At 37.6% G+C, this 22211-nt stretch overlaps 1 protein-coding gene across 1 annotated transcript in view; it reads left to right on the top strand.

Moving 5' to 3' along the window:
* Positions 1-22211, top strand: part of THOC1 (THO complex subunit 1) — a 58749-nt gene that overhangs the window by 28178 nt on the left and 8360 nt on the right. The window contains exons 12-17 of the mRNA XM_004389697.2: positions 15872-15972; positions 17472-17538; positions 17736-17786; positions 17876-17946; positions 19167-19262; positions 19810-19875. Of these exons, the coding sequence (XP_004389754.1) occupies positions 15872-15972; positions 17472-17538; positions 17736-17786; positions 17876-17946; positions 19167-19262; positions 19810-19875 (452 nt within the window). The remainder of the gene's footprint in view (positions 1-15871; positions 15973-17471; positions 17539-17735; positions 17787-17875; positions 17947-19166; positions 19263-19809; positions 19876-22211) is intronic.

Here is a 22211-nt window from a genome sequence, read left to right as displayed (position 1 = left end):
CATCATGTTGTAACTGCAGGGATTAAAGCCACCAATGAAAAAAAGAAAAGACAAATATACCAGAAAGAAACAGCTGCTTGACTGATAGCATATTTCTAATCATCAGCAATAGATACCAGAGGAAAATGGAGAAATATTAAAGTGCTGAGGGGAAAAAAAACTATCAATCTAGACTTTCATGTCCAGATATCCAGCTAAACACTCTCAAGACTGTGAATGAAATAAAGACATATTCATTCAGAGACTGGGAAAACTAACCACTCAAAGATCCTCATTTTGAAAAAACTACTAAAGGATATTCTTCGGGAAGAAGGAAATTGAACCCATAAGAAAGGAGTGGGATACAGAGAGCAATGGTGAGCGCAAATATTGAAAAATATGACAATTTACTGTTAACTAAAGAAAATGATAACTGATCTCTAAAATTTTTTTAATTAAAAAGAATGTTTTAATGTGGAACTTAAACTAGATGACAGCTGTATAGGAGGGGAAAGCAGAGATGTTTAATAAATAAGCATGTTATGGTCCCTTTCTTGTCATCTTCAGGAGGAGGAAAGTAATACTGGATAACTTTAGACTTTATTATGTGTATTTAAAGGGTAACCACCAAGAGAAAAGAGGAAGCGGGGAAAAAACTCCTATAGCTCCCAAACAGCGAAAAAGAAAAAAGGGGGGGGGGGCGGTGCCCAAGGGAATATAGACTGCTTTGTAAATCCAGGAAACACTGGTGGTGTAGTGGCTAAGTGCTACAGCTGCTAACCAAAAGATCAGCATTTCGAGTCCACCAGGCACTCCTTGGAAACTCTATGGGGCAGTTCTACTCTGTCCAATAGGGTCGCATTGTAATCGACTCAACGGCAACAGGCATCAGGTTATAAATCCAAGAGCCCTAGTGGCACAGTGGTTAAGCACTCACTGCTAACTGAAAGGTCGACAGTACAAACCCACCAGTGGCTCTGCAAGAGAAAAGACCTGGCAATCTACTCCCTTGAAGATTACAGCCTAGAAAACCCTATGGGGCAGTTCTCCTCTGTCCTGTAGGGTCGCTTTGAGTCGGAATTGACTCAGTGGCACACAGCAACAACATAAATCCAACAGATGATAGGAAAGGAGGAAAAAAAGAAGCAAAAGGGAGGGTACAGATAGTTCCAAATGTATCAGTCGTAAGAAGTATAAACTAGTTGAATTTACCTACTAAGACAGATTATCAGATTGGATGTTTTTTTAAATCCAGCCTTCTCTATTAATTTAAATGAGACAAACATATCAGACTCTTTGATTGAGTAAAGAATTCAAAGTTTTTATTTTACCTTATGTAAAAGAGAAGTAAATCCCAAAGCTCTTCTCCTAGCTTAACTTAAAACTCTTCCCAAAGATATATACCTTTCAGAAAGCTGTAATGTCAGTTTAAATATTATCAGGGCAAAAAAGTTACACAGTAAAACAACCAGTAAGAGTTGTAGACTTTTAGGAGTTACAGGTTACATTTCTCAGGACATGACAGCTATTTCAAAACTCTGGATGTCTTAAAAGATTTTTTTGTACAAATAATATTTCCCAGGAGATTTTAATAACAGAAAACAGCAGGATTCTTCATTTTCAGGGGTATCTCCACTTCATTAAGAGTGTAAGATTGATGCTTTTGTATCATCCATTCACCACTTTATCAGAACTGGCTCTGTCAGTACAGGCAGCCCCTGGGTTACGAACAAAATTCATTCCTAAGTGTGTCTTTAAGTCGATTTGTAGGTAAGTCAGAACAGGTGCGTACGGTTCTTATATAGCCTTAATTTACTCATAATGACCCTATAGGACAGAGTAGAACTGCCGCATGGGGTTTCTAAGGAGTGGCTGGTAGATTTGAACTGCTGACCTTTTGGTTAGCAGCCATAGCTCTTAACCACTGTGCCACCAGGGCTCAGGGCTCTCTGTCAGGTTAGTGCAAGAAAAGGCTCGAAGCCTTTTCAATGATTTAAAAGCTGCATGTGCAGCAAGTGAAGGTGATTGTAATGAAGAATTTGTTGTGAGTATATTTTATAATTTAGTTGTTTCAAAGTGAGGGCAAATTTAGTTAACATTAAAGGGCAAGTAGAAGTTGTCAGTAAGTTGGAAGTTCTGTAACCTGGGGGAGTTACTGTAGTGTCTTTGTCTGAATCTTTCTAAGCTTTCTTTCACCAGTGTTTAGGAGAGCATGAGGTTTCAGGGTTAAGCACTGGAATTCCATTAGTTAATCCGTAAGGGAGGTAAGGGCAGCTCTGAGAAGCTTAAAACGTAAACAATACAAATAAAGGAAAGAAGCACAAGAGAATTTTAACAAGTAGAAGGTGAGGCAAGTAATGTTTTGCATCTTCAATTTACTGTTGTAAAGTAACAACTTTAGCTTAAATTTAAATGTACATGAGAACGCTTGTGTGTTTTTTTATATTTTTCTGGTGTACTTCCAGTGTTTACTACGTAATATTCAAGTGAAAATATTTGTAATGTATTACCTGTAGCATTAAAAGTATGTAATATTTTATAAGCTTTACTGCTTCACTGAAAGAACTCTTCCTGCATCGATGTAATACCTTACCCCGTGTTTTAAATCCACTAAATTCCCTGAAGGACCATCCCATTAAATACATCTTAGTTCAGTCTGGGGTTACTTCTCAACTTTCTTCTAGATGTAGATTTGATAAATATGGATCAGCTGGTTTTCTAGGGATATAGTGCATTATTGCTTCCCCATGAGAGCTAGCTAAAGTGAAATCTAAAGCTGTATGGTTATTTGGAGCATGGTTCTGTGACCCACCATTCTAGTGATAGGCAGGTTTTGAAAAATGGTCTTGTCATTACAAGGCTAGGTCTTTCATCACTTTACTAGAGCATGTATCCCCATCTGATGGGAATGTTATAACCCAGTGTATTTTGTTTACACGATTTCAGTCAGCCTGTCCTTCAGAAGAGTCAGGAGATGATGCATGGCAGGGATGATAGAACCTTTATAGTTGGAGACAGGCCAGTGATGTAGCAACTACAGGTAGGCATGGGTTCTACAAATCAGTTATCATACCTTCTTTATTAAAGGCAAAAGCTTCCCCTAGAAACAAAGAGACATTATAATTTACAAGAGCCACTGTTTTGTGCTGCCTAGGGTATGATTGCAAACACTAATTCCCAACAATACAGTTCCCTTGTTAGCAAAGCAGAGTAACCCAGGGATGTCATTGCTAAATGTAGTGCTGAGGACATCTGGTTTTTTCAGTGGCATAAAGTGGAGAACTGCCAGTTCCTTAAGAGTAATCCAGTGTCATACTCAGAAATTTTAAGGGAGGATTTTACCGCTAACTGTCCAGTTTGTCATCCCAAGTGAAATGCACTGGTATTGTAGGGATTCCTCCCTCAGCACTAGGTAGCATGTAAAAGTAGAACCAACGTTTATTTAAGTACCGTGATGATTTAAGCATGGTGGTTAAGGGAATATGTTTTTGTGTCTTTGAGTTCTCATACATAGTACAGTGCAGTGCCAGTAATAAGGTATAACTTCAGGATTGTTACCCAGTCCTTCAGAATAATAAATCCTCTCCACTTTACAGTTGAGACTCAATGACCAAATGAAAAAGATGAGACGAAGTACTCAGTAGCTTGCAGTTACCTGTCTATTTGTCAGTCACAAAAAGCCTCAAATAAGGACTTTAATCATTTTTTTCCAGGAAAAAAAGTTCCTGGCAGAAAACTATCCGTACAGTGGTTCTGCCTTAAATTTTTTTTGTACTTTCTGTATCCATTTAAGGGGTAGCCAAGTCTGAATAAGGTCAGAAGTCTCATCACTTGTTTCAGGTCTGGGAGATTTTTGGATACTCTGGAAGAGGGGCTGAGTTCTCCTTGCCTCCAGGCCAGAGATAGAACCAGCCCTCCAGGTAGTTTTAGGACTTTTCTGTGAACTTCTGTTGGTTGTCCCCTGGTCTGGAATTTAAGTAGAAACTAGATCATTGGTCTCTGTGCTTAAGGAGAAAAAGAAGTTACTAGCAAAAAGCATTTAAATGGGCATGGCTGACATTTGCATATAGATCCAAGATGAGAAAAGCTTACACTTTAAAAACCATATTAGTGCTCAGCGGGACTTAATAGTCACCTTCAGCAAGATTGGATTGGTATTTTCCACTGAAGAACTTTAATGTTCTGTCCAGGCTTTATGTCCTGACACTGTCCATCTGAGTTGACTGGTAGAGCTTCTCAAAGCAGTGATTAGAACAATTTGACAGTACTTTGAAATAATCTAACACAATGTTATCTAGAACATCAGTGTTGTGCTTTGGATGGCCACTGGAGAAGCAACAGAAACCTCATTGGCTACCATTAATATTTCCTGAGGGGAGAGAGTAAGTCTTCTGCTTACTATAGATCTCACTGTCACAGGAGCTATAGTCGGTGTGCTAGCCACTTTAGTTGAATTATGCACAAACTCTTGGGTTAGTTTTATTGGTGTTTTTTTTTTTTTTTCCAGAATCCCATTTTGATGTTTGACTGTCTCTACTGAATCCAAGTCCTTTGGATAATGAAGGTTTTGATGAATCTTTAGAGCTTTATAAACTTTGCAATTTGTTTGAAATCTTCTAGAAACCATTTGCTAACAGTCATGTCAGGCTTAGCATATGTGTGTGCCTCTGCCTATCTTGAAAAGATAAATGGAGTTATCAAAACCTTTTCATATGATTGACTTTTTTTAATATGAATAAAATCTACCTCAAATGGTCCTCTAGGCAGAAGGCATGAGCTGCACTCTTTATTGTGACACATGTCTACTCTGTAAGGCCTGACATATACAGCAGCTCTTTTAATACCATTGAGCATACTGGAAATGCATAAACAATTGTGTTAAAACAGCTAAATTATAAATGTAAATAGTATTCCTCTCCTCCAAGAAAAGCTTTCTTTCAAAAAGTTCTTAAGAAAATGGAAAATTTAATTTTAGTTTAGGGGTCTCAGTGGTCCTGCTGAGTTGCAAAATAAATGTATGCACACTGCAAGGCAGGAGACTTCAGGTCTCAACCCTTTCCTTTCGTAAAAAGGTAACTTTAAAGGTACAGTCACAAGTTAAAAAGTTTTAAGAACCCTTCTGTAATGTTACTCAGTAAAATAAATACCAGAAATTTAAATTTTGATCCCATTTCACTTCATACTCCTAATCAATGTAAAACAAACTCTTTGTTTTATGTTTTATATCAGTACTGTTTATAAGTTTTGGGTTTAAAAAAGATGGCTTTAAGCCTTCTCTTTGATTTAACCACAGTGTAAAGAAATATACAAACATGGAGTTTTAGTAAATGCAAGACTTTTCTGCCTTCAAGTGGCTAAATTAAATGGAACTTCCTAAACAATAGAGGTTATCAGATTATTACCTATTCTGATACTTACGACTATTTAAACATAAACATGGGTTAACAAATCAAATGATTTAAATAGCCAGTGCCTACATACTGGTTTTCATAAATGTCAGACAATATTGCAAAGTATGTGGATCTACAAAATATTCCTATAGTAACTGGTGAAGTTTTTAATTATCTGTATTTTCCTAAAGAAACTTCTAAAGAAGTTAGCAGTTTCTGGCTAATGAGGTTTGCATCTTAGAGTCTTACTTCTTTCTTGCAGTGAAAAAAAAAAAAAAAATCCAAACACTAATTCCATTAGTTTGAATTAAGAAGAAAAAAAAGCAGACCTAAGAAGTTTAAAACTTATTATGTGGAAAAGAAAAAAACACAAGAGAATTTTTTTTTATTGTGCTTTAGGTGAAAGTTTACAGCTCAAGTTAATTTCTCATACAAAAGTTTATACACATATTGTTATGTTGACACTAGTTGCAATCCCTGTAATGTGACAGCACACTCCCCCTTTCCACCCCGGGTTTCCCAAGTCCGTCCAACCAGCTCCTGTCCCTTCCTGCCTTCTCATCCTGCCTCCGGACAGTAGCTGCCCATTTGGTCTCATGTATCTGCTTGAACTAAGAAGCACACTCTTCACAGAGTGTAATGTTTATGTTTTATATTCCAGTCTAATCTTTGTCTGAAGAGTGGGCTTCGGGAGTGGTTTTAGTTCTGGGTTAACAGAGCATCCAGGGGCCATGGCTTCGGGAGTTTCTCAAGTCTCAGACCATTAAGTCGGGTCTTTTTACAAGAACATAGGAGAATTTTAACAAATGAAATCATATCAGATGACATCGTGGAAAGTCATTACATTACATTACCTTATAGAATAGCAGCCAGTACAGTGTCTGTCAAACCAATGAGAAGTATAACCTAGACAATTTGACACATAAAATTCACCATCACAGTCCACCCCTTGTCAACTTAGCAGCTATACACATCTCCTAAAACCATACATAATCTCCAAATAAAGACAATTAGAAAGTCATACTTCCATCTAACATGATATAATTAACATATATACAACTCCATTTACATCTTATATAATAAGTAATAGGACAAGGGTGGTAATAAAACAGAGAACGCACATACAACATAACAAGGAAGACATAACTCATAACAAATACAGTCCTTATCTCTGCAACTGGTCACATGGTTGTAGCTAATATTTATAACTACATACTTCCGCTAGCCATTCTATATGCCCATTGCCCTCAGCAAGCACCTCAGCTGGTTGTGGCTCTTTGCCTAGTGAGGTGACCCATATCATCATTCCCGAAGGGTCTGGACCATTAGTAACCAAAAACCTGTTGCCATTGAGTCGATTCCGACCCATAGTGACCCTATAGGACAAAGTAGAACTGCCCCATAGGGTTTCCAAGGAGGGCCTGGTGGATTCAGAGTGCTGACCTTTTGATTAGCAGCTGTAGCTCTTAACCACTACACCACCAGTGTTTCCGGACCATTAGTAGTCCTGACTAAATTGGGTTATTGTAGTTTGCTGAAATGAATGAATAACCATTAAAGAAACAGCAGTCAAAATGACACTAGTGCCAGAGAGTTTCAGGCACACATTATCAATACTTCAAGGAGTATATATTTCCTACCATAAATGAAAATTTTCAGAAATTTGAAGAAGAAAAGCAGCCCAGGTCATTATATGAGATTAATATAACTTTTTTAAAAAAATCCAGGTAAGGACAGAAGAAGAAAAGAAGTATATATATCAAACTCACTTATTAATAGAGATGAAAAAACTATGTTTAAACTCACAAATCAAATGAAGTAATATTTTTTTTAATAGAGACTAAATAGGATTTATTCCACAGGGAATAAATAGATACCTAAAACAAAACTGTTCAAAAAATGTTGAAATATTAGGATGGAAAGAGACATACCAGGCATATCAATGAGAAAGAAAGCTTTGTAGTAATATAAGTACCAAATAAATAGGCAAAAAGCATAAATAGGATGAATGATACACATTATAAAGAAATGAGTCACTAAGAAGATACCATGAAAATCATATGCGCTTTACAATATGTTCATCCTCAAAATACATTAAACAAAAACTTGTAAAATTAAGTTGGCAGATCCACAGTTACAGTGCGAGATTTTAAAGTGGCTCTGTCAAAAACAGATGGACCAAGCAGACCAAAGATTAATAAGTGTATGAAAGTTTTGAACAATAAAAGTAATAAATGATGTAATATTTACATGGAAACCTGTACACAACCAAATAGAGGCGATCATTCTTCTTGAGTACACATGGAACAGTCACAAAATTTGGCTCTGTACTAGGTCATAAAGGAAGTCTCAGCAAATTTCAAAGATTTCATATGCTGCAGAAGACATTTTGTAGCCACAGCCTGATTTAATTAGAAAAAACAATTAAAAAAAAGAGTGTTTAAAAGAGATGAGTAGAAACATAAAAATGCATTCCCCAGAAATCAAAGAGGATATCACCATAGAAATTCTAAATTTGTTGCGAAGATGTTATGTATCATAATAAAATGTCAAATGTGTGGGTTACAAATAATGTGAGATGATGAAAGGGAGGATTACAGCTTTAAATGCATTCATGAAAAAAAATTTTTTTAAAGTGATGATAAATAGAGCATTCAATTCTAGAAGCTATAAAAAGAGCAGAATAAGGTTCATGAAAGTAGAAATAATTATACCCATACCCATTGCCATCAGGTTGATTCCAACTCATAGCAACCCTATAGGTCAGAGTAGAACTGCCCCATAGGGTTTCCGGGGAGCAGCTGGTGGATTCAAACTGCCAGCCTTCTGCTTAACAGCCAAGCTCTTTAACCATTGTGCCACCAGCGCTCCAGAAGTAATTATAGCAGAAGTTCATGAGGTAGAACAAGGAAACTATAGGCACATCAGCAAAACCAAAAGCTATTTATTTGAAGAGAAAAACTGTGACAAATCTAAAGCAGGCCTGAACAAAGAAAAAAGTGAAATGGTACCAATAAACAATATTACCAATAACAATGGGTATACTGTACTTGAAAATACAGTTTTTTGTTTTTTTTTAATGTGTAAGAGTATATATTGTGAACAACTTTTGCTAACAGTCTTTAAGGTTTAATAAAATGATAATTCTGGAGAAAATTTTAATTACCAAACTGGACTCACAAATAACAAAAAACCTGAAATGAATGAATAACCATTAAAGAAACAGCAGTCAAAATGACACCAGTGCCAGAGAGTGTTTTAGGCACATATTATCAATACTTCAAGGAGTAGATATTTTCTACCATAAATGAAAATTTTCAGAAATTTGAAAAAGAGGAAAACCCAGGTCATTATGAGATTAATGTAACTTTTTTTAAAAAATCCAGATAAAGACAGAAGAAGAAAAGAGGTGTATGTATCAAACTCACTTACAGATAGAGATGAAAAAAGTATATTTAAACTCACAAATCAAATGAAGTAATATTTTGTTTAATAGAGACGAAATAGGATTTATCCCAGAAATATAGGTACGGTTCAACATCAGAAAGATGAATGTACTGCCAAATTAACAGAATAAAGTTAAATATATATATGCATACATATATATATGATCTTTTCAGTTAGGGCAAAGAAAAATCTTTCAATAAAATCTGATACTGATTATAAAAAACAATTCAGACTAGTAGAAGAAAATTTTCTCTAACTTGATAAAAGAGATTGATAAAAAACCCTGTGGCAAACATGATATGTAATGATCAAACTTTAAAAATATTTCCATTAAGTTTCTATTAAATTCAGGAACATGGATGCCTACTAACCATAGCTCTGTTCAACACTATACTGGAGGACCTAGCCATTTCAGTAAGAGAAGACAAAAAAAAACGTAAGAGTTGTTAAGTACTAGAGAAAAAAGACCGAACTGTCCCTGTTTGAAGACAACATAATTGTCTACGGAGAAAATCCAAGACAACCAACAAAATATTAGAAATAGGGAGATTTTAGCAGGGTTCCAAGAGAAACATCAGTAGTGTTCCTATAAACCAGTAATAATAAAATATTATTTGCAATAGCAGTGAAAATGGTATAATACTTAAGAATAATCTTTATGAAGAAAATAGCAAAAATAAAGAGGTTAAACTGTTATCAGTAGGAAAACTCAGTTTCATGTCTCCTCAAATTTATCCATAAATTCCATGTATTTTGAAATCAAAATCCAAATGTGTTTTTTGAGGGAGCTTGAAAAGGTGATCCTAACGTTTTTATGGAACATCAAAGAGCCAAGAGTAAGTAAGAAAAATTCGAAGAAACACTTGCCCTATCAGATATCATGGCCTATAAAGCTATAGTGATTAAGGCAGTGAGGTGTAAGTACACATATAAAGAAGGAAAAAAAAAACAACCACTGGAACAGAATAGAAAGCCCAAAATATAGGAAAAAGATAATATGAAAGAGGTTGCATTACAGATAAATGCAGAAAGGATGAATTATTGTAAATAAATATTGCTTGGACAACTCATCCATATAGAAAAAATAAAATTCAACCCATACTTCAGCATGCACGAGGATCAATTCCTGGTTATTTAAAAGTCTAAATGAGAAAAGCAAAACTTTTTAACATTTAGAAGAAAATATGAAATATGTATTTGGAACAGGGAAGGATTTCTTGAACCACTAAAAGCACAAATAATGAGGGAAAAGATCAGTACATTGAACATTAAAATGTAAAACTGTTGAATAGTAAAAGATACCATAGACAAAATGAAAAGACAAGTCAGAACACAAACTAGGAGAAGATATTTGCCCCCATAGCTAAAAAGATTAGTATTTCAGAATATTCCAATAACTAATAAAAAGAATTCCAGTGATTAATACAACCCAATAGAAAACTGGAAAAATGATATGAACAGGTAATTCACAGATGCAGAAGCCTGACTAGCCTATAAGCTAAACACCTCTAGTGGCCAGGGGAATTAAAATAATGAGATAACCACTTCACACTTACCAAGTTAGCAACAGTAAAAAAGCCCAACAATAAGTGGTAGTGGCAAAGGTGTGATAAAATGGGAAATTTCATACACTGCTTGTTGAAGTGTAAGTTGGCACAACCACTTTGCATAGCAATTTTATAATAACCAGTAAAGTTAAAACTTTTGTTCCTAGATACAGCCCCTAGGGAATTATACATACACAGAGAAATAGATAAGAAGATTCATTGTTGCATTGTTTGTAAATGATGTGATTTTAAGTGAAAGTTTGGAAACAACCTGTATGTTCCTAAGGTAAATTATGATAAATGTACACAATAGAATTCTATAAAGCACTGGAAATGGATGACTAGAGCAGGAGTCCGCAAACTAGCACCTGTTTTTGTAAATGAGTTTTATTGGAACACAGCCACATCCATTCATTGACATATGCTTTAGCACTCCAGCGGCAGAGTAGAACAGTTGTGACAGAGACTGTATAATTCCCAAAACCTAAAATATTTACTAATTGGCCCTTACTGAAAAGGTTTGCCAATCCCTGAACTACAGCTACATATATTGACTTAGGTAAATTTCAAATATTATATTGTGTGAAAATAGAATAGTTCCAGAATAATACAAAGAGTATAGAGTTTGAAAAGCGCAAAAATACATTTGTGTATTTATAGATACCTACCTAGGAAGTAATTGCATAAAAATATGCATAAGAACCATACACACCAAATACGTGGAGTGGTTACCATAGTAGAGGGATGGAGGGAGGGGATTAGGGCTAAGGAGGGTACAGAGGAAGCACCAGCAGTTTTTATAATACTCTATTTCTTGTAAACAAATGTGGAACAACTAAAAATGTTAGCATTTGATATGTAGTGGGTACATGAATGTTGTATTAACAGTATCTTTTGGAACGTTTGAAATATTTAATAATTTATAACCTAGATAATTTCATCTTAACTGGTATGTTGGTGTGACAAATTAGATTTTAATTAATGAGAGTACGCTGAATATTTTGCCTTCTAGTGCAGATTTTTAAGTATTTTTGTGTTGAAGTGACAGAAATGGAAGGTTTCATACTTCACTTTAATTTTAGCAGGAATATTGTTTATATGTACTGTTGAGTAACAGAAAGGCACAAAGATGATTAAAGAGAATAGCAGGAGCCTTTTTAAGTTTAGAATAGTATCAGGAAGGTCAAGGCCTGGACTAAGATGTGCAATAAAAGCTAATAACAATAAAAGGCCCTTTGTTCAAGGAACAAAGACAACAAAGAAATGTCTTACCCGTTACATGATGTAAATGGTGTAATTTTTAAAATAACCAAAGGAAAGTAGAATTAGAAAATATATTATGGAAGGAAGAATATAATAGTGTGTGTCAGTTTTAGTCTCAGCTCTGTCACTAAAAATTAACTTCCGCAAGGTAATTTCTCTAGACCTTGTTTCCTTAAGCATAAACCAAAACCTACTGCCATTGAGTCAGTTCCGACTCATAGAGTCCCTATAGTACAGAGTAGAACTACCCCGTAGGGTTTCCAGGGAGAGGCTGGTGGATTCGAACTGCTGACCTTTTGATTAGCAGCCAAGCTCTTAACTACTGTGCCACCAGGGCTTCTCCATAAGCATAACATGAAGCAGTTAACTTTAATGATCACCTTAGTCCCTTCCCATCTCTCTGATTCAGTGTGTCTTTTTTTACTCTTATTTTCAATCCATTGTTTCTATCAAGAAAAATTGTCTTCCAATATAAAGAATAAATGTGGTAAAAGGGACTTAAGATAAACGAAGAGTTAGTAAAGAGTGCCTAGCCACTTTAAATGAGTTCGTCTCTTCGGGGCAGAAGTTCACATCGCCACTCCAGATGTATTGAACTGCTTGAGATTCTTTGAATGGTCCAATGTCGTACGTGGCTCAGAATCTTCCTACGTCCTGTCTCTCTGCTTCCCCCTTACTCACCAACTTTAGATTTGCTCCTTTTGTTTATAGTTTAGATGTCACTACCTCCAGGAAGCTTTCCTAGAATTGCTGAGGCAAATGGGTGGATGGATGGTAGTGCTCTCACTGAATTAGCAAACACTGGAAAAGAGCAAGCTTTGTGGGGAAAATTGATCAAGTGTCAGTTGAACATTCAAGTAGAGATGTGTAGTGGCTGTTAAGTATATAGACCTAGAGTTTAGGAATGAAATCTAGATTGAGGTATAGATTTGGGACTTACCAGCTGTCATGGATTGAATTGTGTCCCCAAAATATATCTATCAACTTAGCTAGGTTATGATTCCCAGTATTGTATGATTGTCTACCATTTTGTGATCTGATATGATTTCCCTATATGTTGTAAATCCTATCACTGTGATGTAATAAGATGGATTAGTGGCAGTTATATTGATGAGATCTACAAAATTAGATAGTGTCATAAGCCAGTCTCTTTTGAGATAGAAAAGAGAAAAGCGAGCAGGGATACATGGGGACCTCATACCACCGAGAAAGCAGTGCCAGGAGCAGAGCACGTCCTTTGGACCTGAGGTTCCTGCGCTGAGATGCTCCCAGACCAAGGGAAGACTGATGACACGGACCTTCCTCCAGAGCCAACAGAGAGGGAAAGCCCTACCCTGGAGCCGGCACCCTGAATTCCAACTTCTAGCTTACTGGATTGTGAGAGAATAAACTTCTCTTTGTTAAAGCCATCCACTTTTGGTATTTTTGTTATAGCAGCACTAGATGACTAAGACACCAGCTTATAAGTGGTAATTAAAGCCATGGAGTGTATGAGATCAGCCAGGGACGAGACAGCGTAAGAGAAGAAAGCGTCAGACTAAATCCTGAAGAAAATCAACAGTTAAGGGAGAAGGAAGTGGGGAGGGGAGAAGAAGAGGATTGAAGAGTAGCCAACGAGATTGGAGAAAACTAGAAAAGCATTACCTCATGGAAGCATCAAGTATATCAAGTAAGATGAGGACTATAAAAAGAGTATTCGTTGGATTTAACAACACATAAGTCATTGGTGATCTTGGCAAAAACACAGTCTGTTGGTGAATGAGAAAGCCTAATTATAGCAGGTTGAGGGGTGAGTTGGAAACAATGAACGTGGTCTTTCAGTTCTTTCAAGAAGCTTTCCTGTTATAGGGAGGATAAGGTGAGGATGTGGACCTCTTATAGAGGTTATTTAATGCTCATAGAAAGGATCTTGGAAAGAAGAGGTTGGACACACAGGGGAGTTAACTGATGGGACTCCGTTCTTAGGGAGATTGGGATATCCAGATGGAAGGATTGCCCTTAGATATGAAGATGTGACAGAAGGAAATGAGGAGAACAAGGGTATGGGTCCAGCTGACATAGTTTTGGGAGCCAAGAAATTAAATTACTTCCAATTTAATGCATTTTTCTCAAGAGGGAAGAGCGGTGTTATGTAGGGTTTTTGATAAATGTAAAAGATTTGAAATAGTTGCTGTGGAGAAGAGAGAATAGCCTTGGAACATAAAGACAAATTGCTGGTCAGAGACAGGAAAGATTGTTCAGTTGGAGACGACATAGCAGTGGTCCCATCTGCAGAGTTGTCTGATTTGGTATTTTCTCTTTAGCTACTCCACCTGCAGCGTAGATTGGAGGCTCTGTGTGTAGGTGTGGAGAAGGTGAACAACAGTTGGTTTGGACCAAAGTTAAGGTTTTGCCCACTAGATGTGACAGAAGTGTGGGACAAGAATATTGAAGAAGTTGGCAAGAAAATGATTGACGAGATGGACTGTGATGTCTAGGCTGGGAGTTGGTAGACTACAGCCCACAAATCCACTGCCCACCCCCCCTTTATTTTTTTTTGTCTGTTTGGTTTTGTTTTTACAACCCACGACCTAAGAATGTAAAAACCATAAATGGTTGTGTAAGTACCTACATAATATCCTTGGTTTTGCTTGTTGGCCCACAAAGCCTAAAATATTTGCCCTTTAAGAAAATATTTGCTGATTTAGACTAAAGTTTCCTTACCTAGACTAAAATAAGATTATAGTAAAGACAACATGGAACTAATAGATAGGCGGAAAATAGAGGGTTCAAGAGACTTGTGATCCCAATAAGGTGTAGGATTCAGTATATTGGAAGCAACTGAATGGTGGCCCTGGAAGGATAGGAGGTTGAAGTGAGACAGGATTTGAATTAAAAATGTCAGCGCTGGAGCAGTTTTGAGTGATAACAAGGTCTAGCTTGTGGCCATGGGAGTGTGTGGCCAAGTAGAGGAGATGTGAGGGTCATTGGAGTCGAGGTCAAGGAATGGAGAGCTAGATGGGGGCAGTAAAGTCATCAGCAGTTAGGGTAAGGAAGACTGATGGTATGTTATTCAAATTAGCCACTTCCGGGGGGAAAAAAACAAAACAAAACCAAGTTGATTCCAACTCATAGCCACACTATAGGACAGAGTAGAACTGCCTCGTAGGGTTTCCAAGGAGCAGCTGGTGGATTCGAACAGCTGACCTTTTAGTTAGCAGCCATAGCACTTAACCACTGTGCCACCGGGGCTGCAGCCACCTTGGGATGACACAGTTAATGTGATAACAGAATCAAATATTCAGTCCCTAAAGGTGAGACATCCCCACCTGGAAGGGCAATTATATTTTTCAGAAAGAAAACATGGGGTTTGTTTTCCACAGCCAGCAGTGTGGAAAAGGTTGCTAGTGAATAAAGTGGGTAGTGAAGGTTGGGCAGCGTTAGTAGGCAGAATCATTTCATGTAGCAAGCACAGCCAAGGGAACTTGACATTAAACCAGAAACCAATCCCTAGGACTCTCAGTGTCTTACTAGCGAATCATTTACAGCAAGGAGGCTTCCCAGGTTGCTTAGTCTCGAAGGCAGAACCAGCATGAGTTTGTGGATACAGACTTCGGCTTTCCCTTCAGAGCTATAGGAACATAATCAGAATGACTTGCCTCATCACTGACAGTAAGGCCATCGAGATGTCAGGGTTGTTGAAGAAAAAATTCCTCATAAATGAACTTCAAGTCTTTTCTAATTCAAATAGAATCCAGTTTTTCCTCAAATCTTAAAAAAAAAAAAAAAAAAAAAGGATTCACAGATTATTCTTTACCTCTAATTCCTTCTTATTTACTTACTACTGAGCACCAACTCTGTTGCAGGCATTTTGTAGGGCTGCGAAAATGAGTGACATTCCCTGATATTGTGCTGTTGATATCCACGTGAACCTCCTCTTTAGCCATTATTTTATATGTAGGAAAGTGACAGCCACACTCTTCTTACTTTTTTTTATTTCTGATCTCAGGACTGCAAATATAATGTTATCCACCAACATAAATTTCTCACCACACAGAATGGTCTAGCAATCTGCGTGAAGCCTGCGCTGCTCCGTCCTTGGGCTTGTGCAGTACCACCTCACATGCAGTCAGCTCACAACAACTGTTTTTTGAGTTGAATTGGAATCTTCCATTTCTGTAGCCCCGTAACATGTGCCTGTAGGCAAAACTTGATTTTAATGTGTTTTTTTTTTTTTGTCTGTGTGTGTGCTTGTTTTTTGAGTAGTTGATGGATTTACAACTGAGTGACAGTAACTTTCGTCGACACATCCTGTTGCAGTATCTCATTTTATTCCAGTATCTCAAGGGGCAGGTCAAATTCAAAAGGTAAGTTAATATGGGCAGTGAGTCATTGATAAACAGCCACAGAGAGGACTTGCTTACCGTTGTATTTTATGTGTTGGACCCAGTTTATGAATAAGGGCTACATCTCTAAAGCACTTCTTTTGCAGTAGACATAGCTGATGGGGGGATGTTGTTAGAGATAATCGATACACAGAGGAGTTTCCGTTGCTTTGGGTCTCCAACGCCGAATCAGGATCGGACTGCTCACTGACTGCCGCTGCCATAGCACGACCATCTCCTCTTAGCCTGTCTGCAAGTGGAGTCACTGCTACTTGGTAGTATTTTTGTGAAGTACACAAAGCAGTACTGTATTAGTTGTATAAAGGGTATGGCTTTTCTGCCTGCTGGTTTGGAATTCCAGTTTCATCGCTTGCTAGCTGGAGCCCTGGTGGCGCTCAGTCGGAATCGACTCGACAGCAGCAGGGTTTTTTTGTTTTAGCTGCAGTTTGGCTCTTTCAGACTTGGAATCTTAAGGTAGCAGGCTGTAAGCACTCAAACATGTTGATTCTGATCCTCCTTTCTATTTTGGAAGTTTGGTATAACATAGAAAGATCAAGGACTTTGTAGGCAGACCTAGGTTTGACTTCAGGCTTTGTGGCCTTGGGCAAATGATGGAGCTACTTTTTACTGTGTACACATAGCTGTTCTGAGAATTAAATGAGTCCTGCATGTAAAGTGCTCGGGTTTTGGCACATGGTAGTCTGTCTCTATTTATTGGATGGCCGTAAAGCACCTGGTGCATAACCAAAACCAAACCCAACCTGTTTGATTCCAACTCATAGCAACGTTATAGGGCAGAGTAGAACTGTCGCATAGGGTTTCCAAGGAGCAGCTGGCGGATTCAAACTGCTGACCTTTTGGTTAGCAGCCGAGGTCTTAACCACTGCACCACCAGGGCTCCACCTAGTGTGTGGTGAGACTTTAAGTAATGTCAGCTATGGAGCAGTTCTCCTCTGTAACCCATGGGGTCGCCATTAGTCAGAATCCACTCGACAGCAACAGGTTTGGTTTGTGTGTTTTATTAGCAGTTCTGTTCTGTATTCAGCCATTACTAGAGTTTTGAGTTTTTGGGTTTTTTCTGTTGTATTCTGAATGAGTTGTGCAGGACCGTAACATGACTTGTCTGTGATGTATAGGAATATGTTAATATTGTCTCAGAGGTTTTCAATCTCATATTAAACTTATTTTAGGAAACACATTGCTCTATTCCAAATCAGATTAATTAACTGAATGTTCTGTTCTCGCTTATACCTTGTCATGTCTTCATTTCTAACTCTCTTATCTTGAGGATGAAATGCAAGAATCTTCTCTTATAATCCTTTCATTTGTGGCTGTTCTTGTCTTGGTAATTTTTGGCACTGTTTACAATATGGCTGATTTACATGTTACATGCCTTGTACTTTTTTAAGGCAGTATATGAACCTTAAAATTGAATGTACATCGCTGTGACTCAGGCGTGCTTTTATTGCTTTGTTTCCTAGTTCAAACTATGTCTTAACTGATGAGCAGTCACTCTGGATTGAAGATACTACAAAATCGGTCTATCAAGTAAGTTCAACACGCGACAACCCATGATTGAAAAAAATGGAAATTTAGAATTTTCTTTGTTTCAGCCCCAAATAGGAAAATAAGGATAAAGTTAAGCTCAGGTACAAGACCACAAACACTTCTTGGTTCTCTGCCTACAAACCACTCCTAGGATGCAGAAAGTTGTTGAAAGCTTAGTATATTCTTTCTAATCACAGCTACTATCTGAAAACCCCCCTGATGGAGAAGGATTCTCAAAGATGGTAGAGGTATGTGCTTTATATTTACAGTCTTCTTAGCACTGAATAGAATTTCAAAGATTCTGTTATGCAAATGTAATTTCTTTGTTTTTTCCCAGCATATATTAAACACTGAAGAAAACTGGAACTCGTGGAAAAATGAAGGCTGCCCTAGTTTTGTGAAAGAAAGGTAAATATGTAGTCATCACGAGAAACACGAGAAAGGCATTCAAAATACAGTTTGATGTGATGATTTTACATTACGTACATACAGTCATACGCCACATAGCGTCCAGTCAGGCTGCGTCCCACCACGTATATGTCCGTGGTCTCCGCCGTCTCCCAAGTTTCCCTTGTAGATGCACAGCTCTGGTGGTTCTGCTTCTCTGGGCACATAGGGACCCAAAGAGGCCGGAAGACCGGCCACAGGACGGGATTTCTGAGGCAGGGGAGAGGACGGGTGCCCAACCTGTTCTAGCGAGCTTGGTGAACGATGAAGGGCCAGCAGCAGCAACACCAAGGGTACTGCAAGTTCGTGCTGCTGCTGGTGTTCTACATGCTGGTGCTGGTGCTCATCCCCCCATGCTGGACAGTGGCTGCAACAGGGACAGGGCACTGGGCACTGCATGGGCCTGCAGGGCAGCCTGGGATTGTGGAGCCTGGAGGTGGTGGCAGCTGGCAGATGTGAGCAGGGTGCGGAGGTGGGGCCCACCACTGAATGGGGTGTGGGCGAGTCCCCCGGACCCCAGGCAACCTCGGCAGTGCAGTCAGGGAGGCACTGTGTATGATATGGTGTTCCACATCGTCCAAATCACGTAACGTCCTATCTCACAGAACGTATTGTGGATGTTAAACTATGCATGACTGTATATATTTCATATTAAAAAAATGTAAGTTGAACTTCGTTAAGAATACAACAACTTTGATTTACTTTGATTTGAATTCTTTACCTCAAATTTATTGTCGTTCAGTTCCCAGAACAAACTGGTCTGTTTTTAATTATTGAAAAAATGCTATATATCCACTCTTTATAGTTTGCTCCATTGTGTAATGTTTTGTCTTATACTTGATGACTGCTCTATCACAATATGAAACGTTTATATTCTTTACCCATTGCTGTTGAGTCAGTTAGAACTCATAGCAACCGTTAGGATAGAGTAGAACTGCCCCATAGCGTTTCCAAGGCTGTAATCTTTACGGAAGCAGACTGCTGCATCTTTCTCCCAAGAAGTAGCTGGTGGGTTCAAACCGCCGACCTTTCGGTTAGCAGCCAGACCCTTAACCTATGCCACCAGGGCTGCTTCTTATCTTCTTTAGGAAGAAAACAGTAAATTTTCTTTTACATTAAACACTCTTCCATCTCTGCTATCCATTTGTAATTCCAAAAATAATGTGTTTTGTTCACTACAGAACATCAGATTCCAAGCCTACAAGAGTTGTGCGGAAGAGAACAGCACCAGAGGACTTCCTTGGGAAAGGACCCAACAAAAAAATTCTGATGGGAAAGTAGGTTATTTTGGTAAATATATGGGATGTTATTAGTTATTTTAATATTTTGAAGATAGTACTCTAAGACCTCTTCAGTTTTTCACATCCTAACATAATATGAGTTTCTATTTCATATGTACATAGATGATTAAAGCAAACCACACCCTATCAATCTACATTGTGGATTATGCGGGTTCATGCAACTAGTTACAAACCTTCGCTTTTGCCCCCTGCTTCCTAAATCCATGACTCTAGGCTATGTCATTTTTTCTACATTGCAGACAATAGAAGTCTGTTGTTTAAATTGATCTAGTTCACTTCTACTTGTAGCAAGGTACCATAATCCTTGAGTTTCTATCACTTTCTAGTTAACTATTCATTGCCTCTTACTGTGCTTGAATATTGTGAATAATTGAATACCAAAAATTGTGAAGGAGAAAAATAAAACTCATGCTATCAACACCCAAAAATCCACCATTTATGTTATGTTGTTTTTCTGTCTAGTTTTAAGGCATATGAAGATGGTGGCCATAAATATTTATTTACTTATTTTTCTGTTTTGTAGTGAGGAGCTAACAAGGCTTTGGAATCTCTGTCCTGATAATATGGAAGCCTGTAAATCAGAGACAAGGCAAGTTTAAAATATCTTTTTCAAATGAAGTGTCACTTTTCTCAAATGTGAAGTACAGTTGAATGGAGCCTTTTTCTCAGCTATGAATGCAAGAGTTTATTGTGGTTGACTTTTGGCACAGCAGAAGATGGCTTCACACTAAAACATCTAGAAGTGCTGATAAAATAATTTTAGAAATCACAAGAAAATAAGGGTTCAAAGTAGAAGAGGGAACTAAGAACCAGAATAACAAACCTATGAACTGATGTGGTGGCTTGTAGTTGGGGAACAGGGGAGGTGATTCCCAGTCTTGGGAACCAGGGAACTTGGGCTTTACAACAGCCACAAAAGGATTTAAGGTAAGGTGTTGGGCCTGCATAAAGTTGTAACCAAGTTTACCCTGAATAAAGCTGAGACGCTTGAAGCACCACACTATCTGTGAAAGAAGGGTAGACTAGGGGGAAAAAATCAAACGTGCTTACTGGTACAAGCAAGTGAGGAAGCTAATACACGTCTACCTGGGCTCTGGGTAGAAATGAAAAAGTATTCCCTGAGAAATTATTTCCACAAGTCTGCTGTCATACGGTCTTTCAGGTTGAATTTATACTGCCAGCACTGTAAAGCAACCCTCAAGCTAAGATGCTGTTGTTGTCAGCTGCCATCAAATTGGCTCCAACTCATGGCGACCCTGGGCATAACAGAGTTGGACTGTTGTGGTCAGAGTTTTCATCGGCTGGTTTTTGGAAGTAGATCACCAGGCCTTTTTTCCTAGTCTGTCTTAGTCTGGAAGCTCTTATGAGACCTGTTCAGCATCATAGCTACTTGCAGTCCTCCACTGACAGACAAGTGGTGGCTGAGCTTGAGGCGCATTGTCCAGGAATCAAACTCAGGTCTCCTGCGTGGAAGGGGAGAATTCTACCACTGAACCACCACTGCCCTTTCAAGCTAAGATAGTAAAATATAAAGCCCCATATTGGTGATATAAATCTTTATGGAAGTCACTGTCAACCCAGGCCATACAAGATTCCCACAGATGAAAGTCTAAAGATAAGTTCATCATACAAAATTACAAAACATTCAAGGAAACAACCCACCATGAGTAAGAATCAGCAGATAGGACAAGCAACAGAAGTTAGATACCCACTGTGGATAATAAAACCATCAGATGAATGCTGTAAAGTAAGTATATTTAAGATAATTAAAGACTCAAAAGAAGGACTTGAAAACAAAAGATAGGGACATGACACTGTCAAAAGGACCAGGCAAGTTTATAAAAAACAAACAATACTTCTAGAAATGAGAAAATAATAGTCATTAAAATAAATAGCAGACTAGACACAGGTAAAGAAATAACTAATGAATTAAAGAATGAATTATTAAGAAATCACCCAGAAAACAATACAGGAGGGTCAAGAGTTAGAAAATTTGAAAAACATTGAAGATTAGACTGACAACAGACTTCAAGAACTTCAAGAACAAAAGAAACCAGAAGTCAGTGGAAGGGTATCTTCAAAGTATTGAGGGAAAGTATCAAACCAGAATGCTGTAACAAGTTAAACAGTCAAGAGTGATTGAGAAATAAAGTCATTTTCGGAGTAAAGCTGTGAGAATTTACCATCAATTAACAGAAAAAAAAAAACAGTTTGTCCTCACTAAAAGAGCTGTCAGATAGAAGGAAATTGAACCAGAAAAAAGGATTTAAAGAAAGATTGCTGTGCATAGACCTCGTTAAACATGAATAATCCTCATCAAGAATTCACTGTATAAAACAATAATTAGTAGTTAGCGGTTATTTAAAAAGGTAGAACCAACATACTGGCCAAAAGTAATGCGTATGACAGGAAACAGTGATCAAAATTAAAGAATTTTATGGGTGAAGATAATGAATAACTAGACTTTAAGTCAAGTATGCTTGCTAAATATGTAAAAGAAATAGACTATATAAGTCTATATACAAAAGCAATCAAGCAGAAAGTAGAAGAGAAAAAAGCACAGAAGAAAGCACAACATAAGATTCAAATATATAGTAACAATCATGTATTTTCCAATTCATAGAAATTAGCATTGTTTTAAAAATCCATGTATATATTGTTTAAAAGAAACACACTTGAAAAACAAGGATATGGAAAGATTGAAAATAAATAGAAAAAGAAGCAACAGCCATAATTATATTGCTATCAAAGGAATCTTAAAGGCAAAAAGCATTATTAAAAGACAGTCATTGAATAAAGATAAAAGAAATGCATCAGAAATATATAGGAGTTCTAACCATGGACACAAGGGAAGTATTAGCCCAAGAGACAGAAAGGGCCACATAAACCAGAGACTTCATCAGCCTGAGACCAGAAGAACTAGAT

The sequence above is a fragment of the Trichechus manatus genome, unplaced genomic scaffold (assembly GCF_000243295.1).
Source record: "Trichechus manatus latirostris isolate Lorelei unplaced genomic scaffold, TriManLat1.0 scaffold00256, whole genome shotgun sequence".
NCBI classification, from domain to species: domain Eukaryota; kingdom Metazoa; phylum Chordata; class Mammalia; order Sirenia; family Trichechidae; genus Trichechus; species Trichechus manatus.
This window is presented reverse-complemented; position numbering and strand designations above follow the sequence as displayed.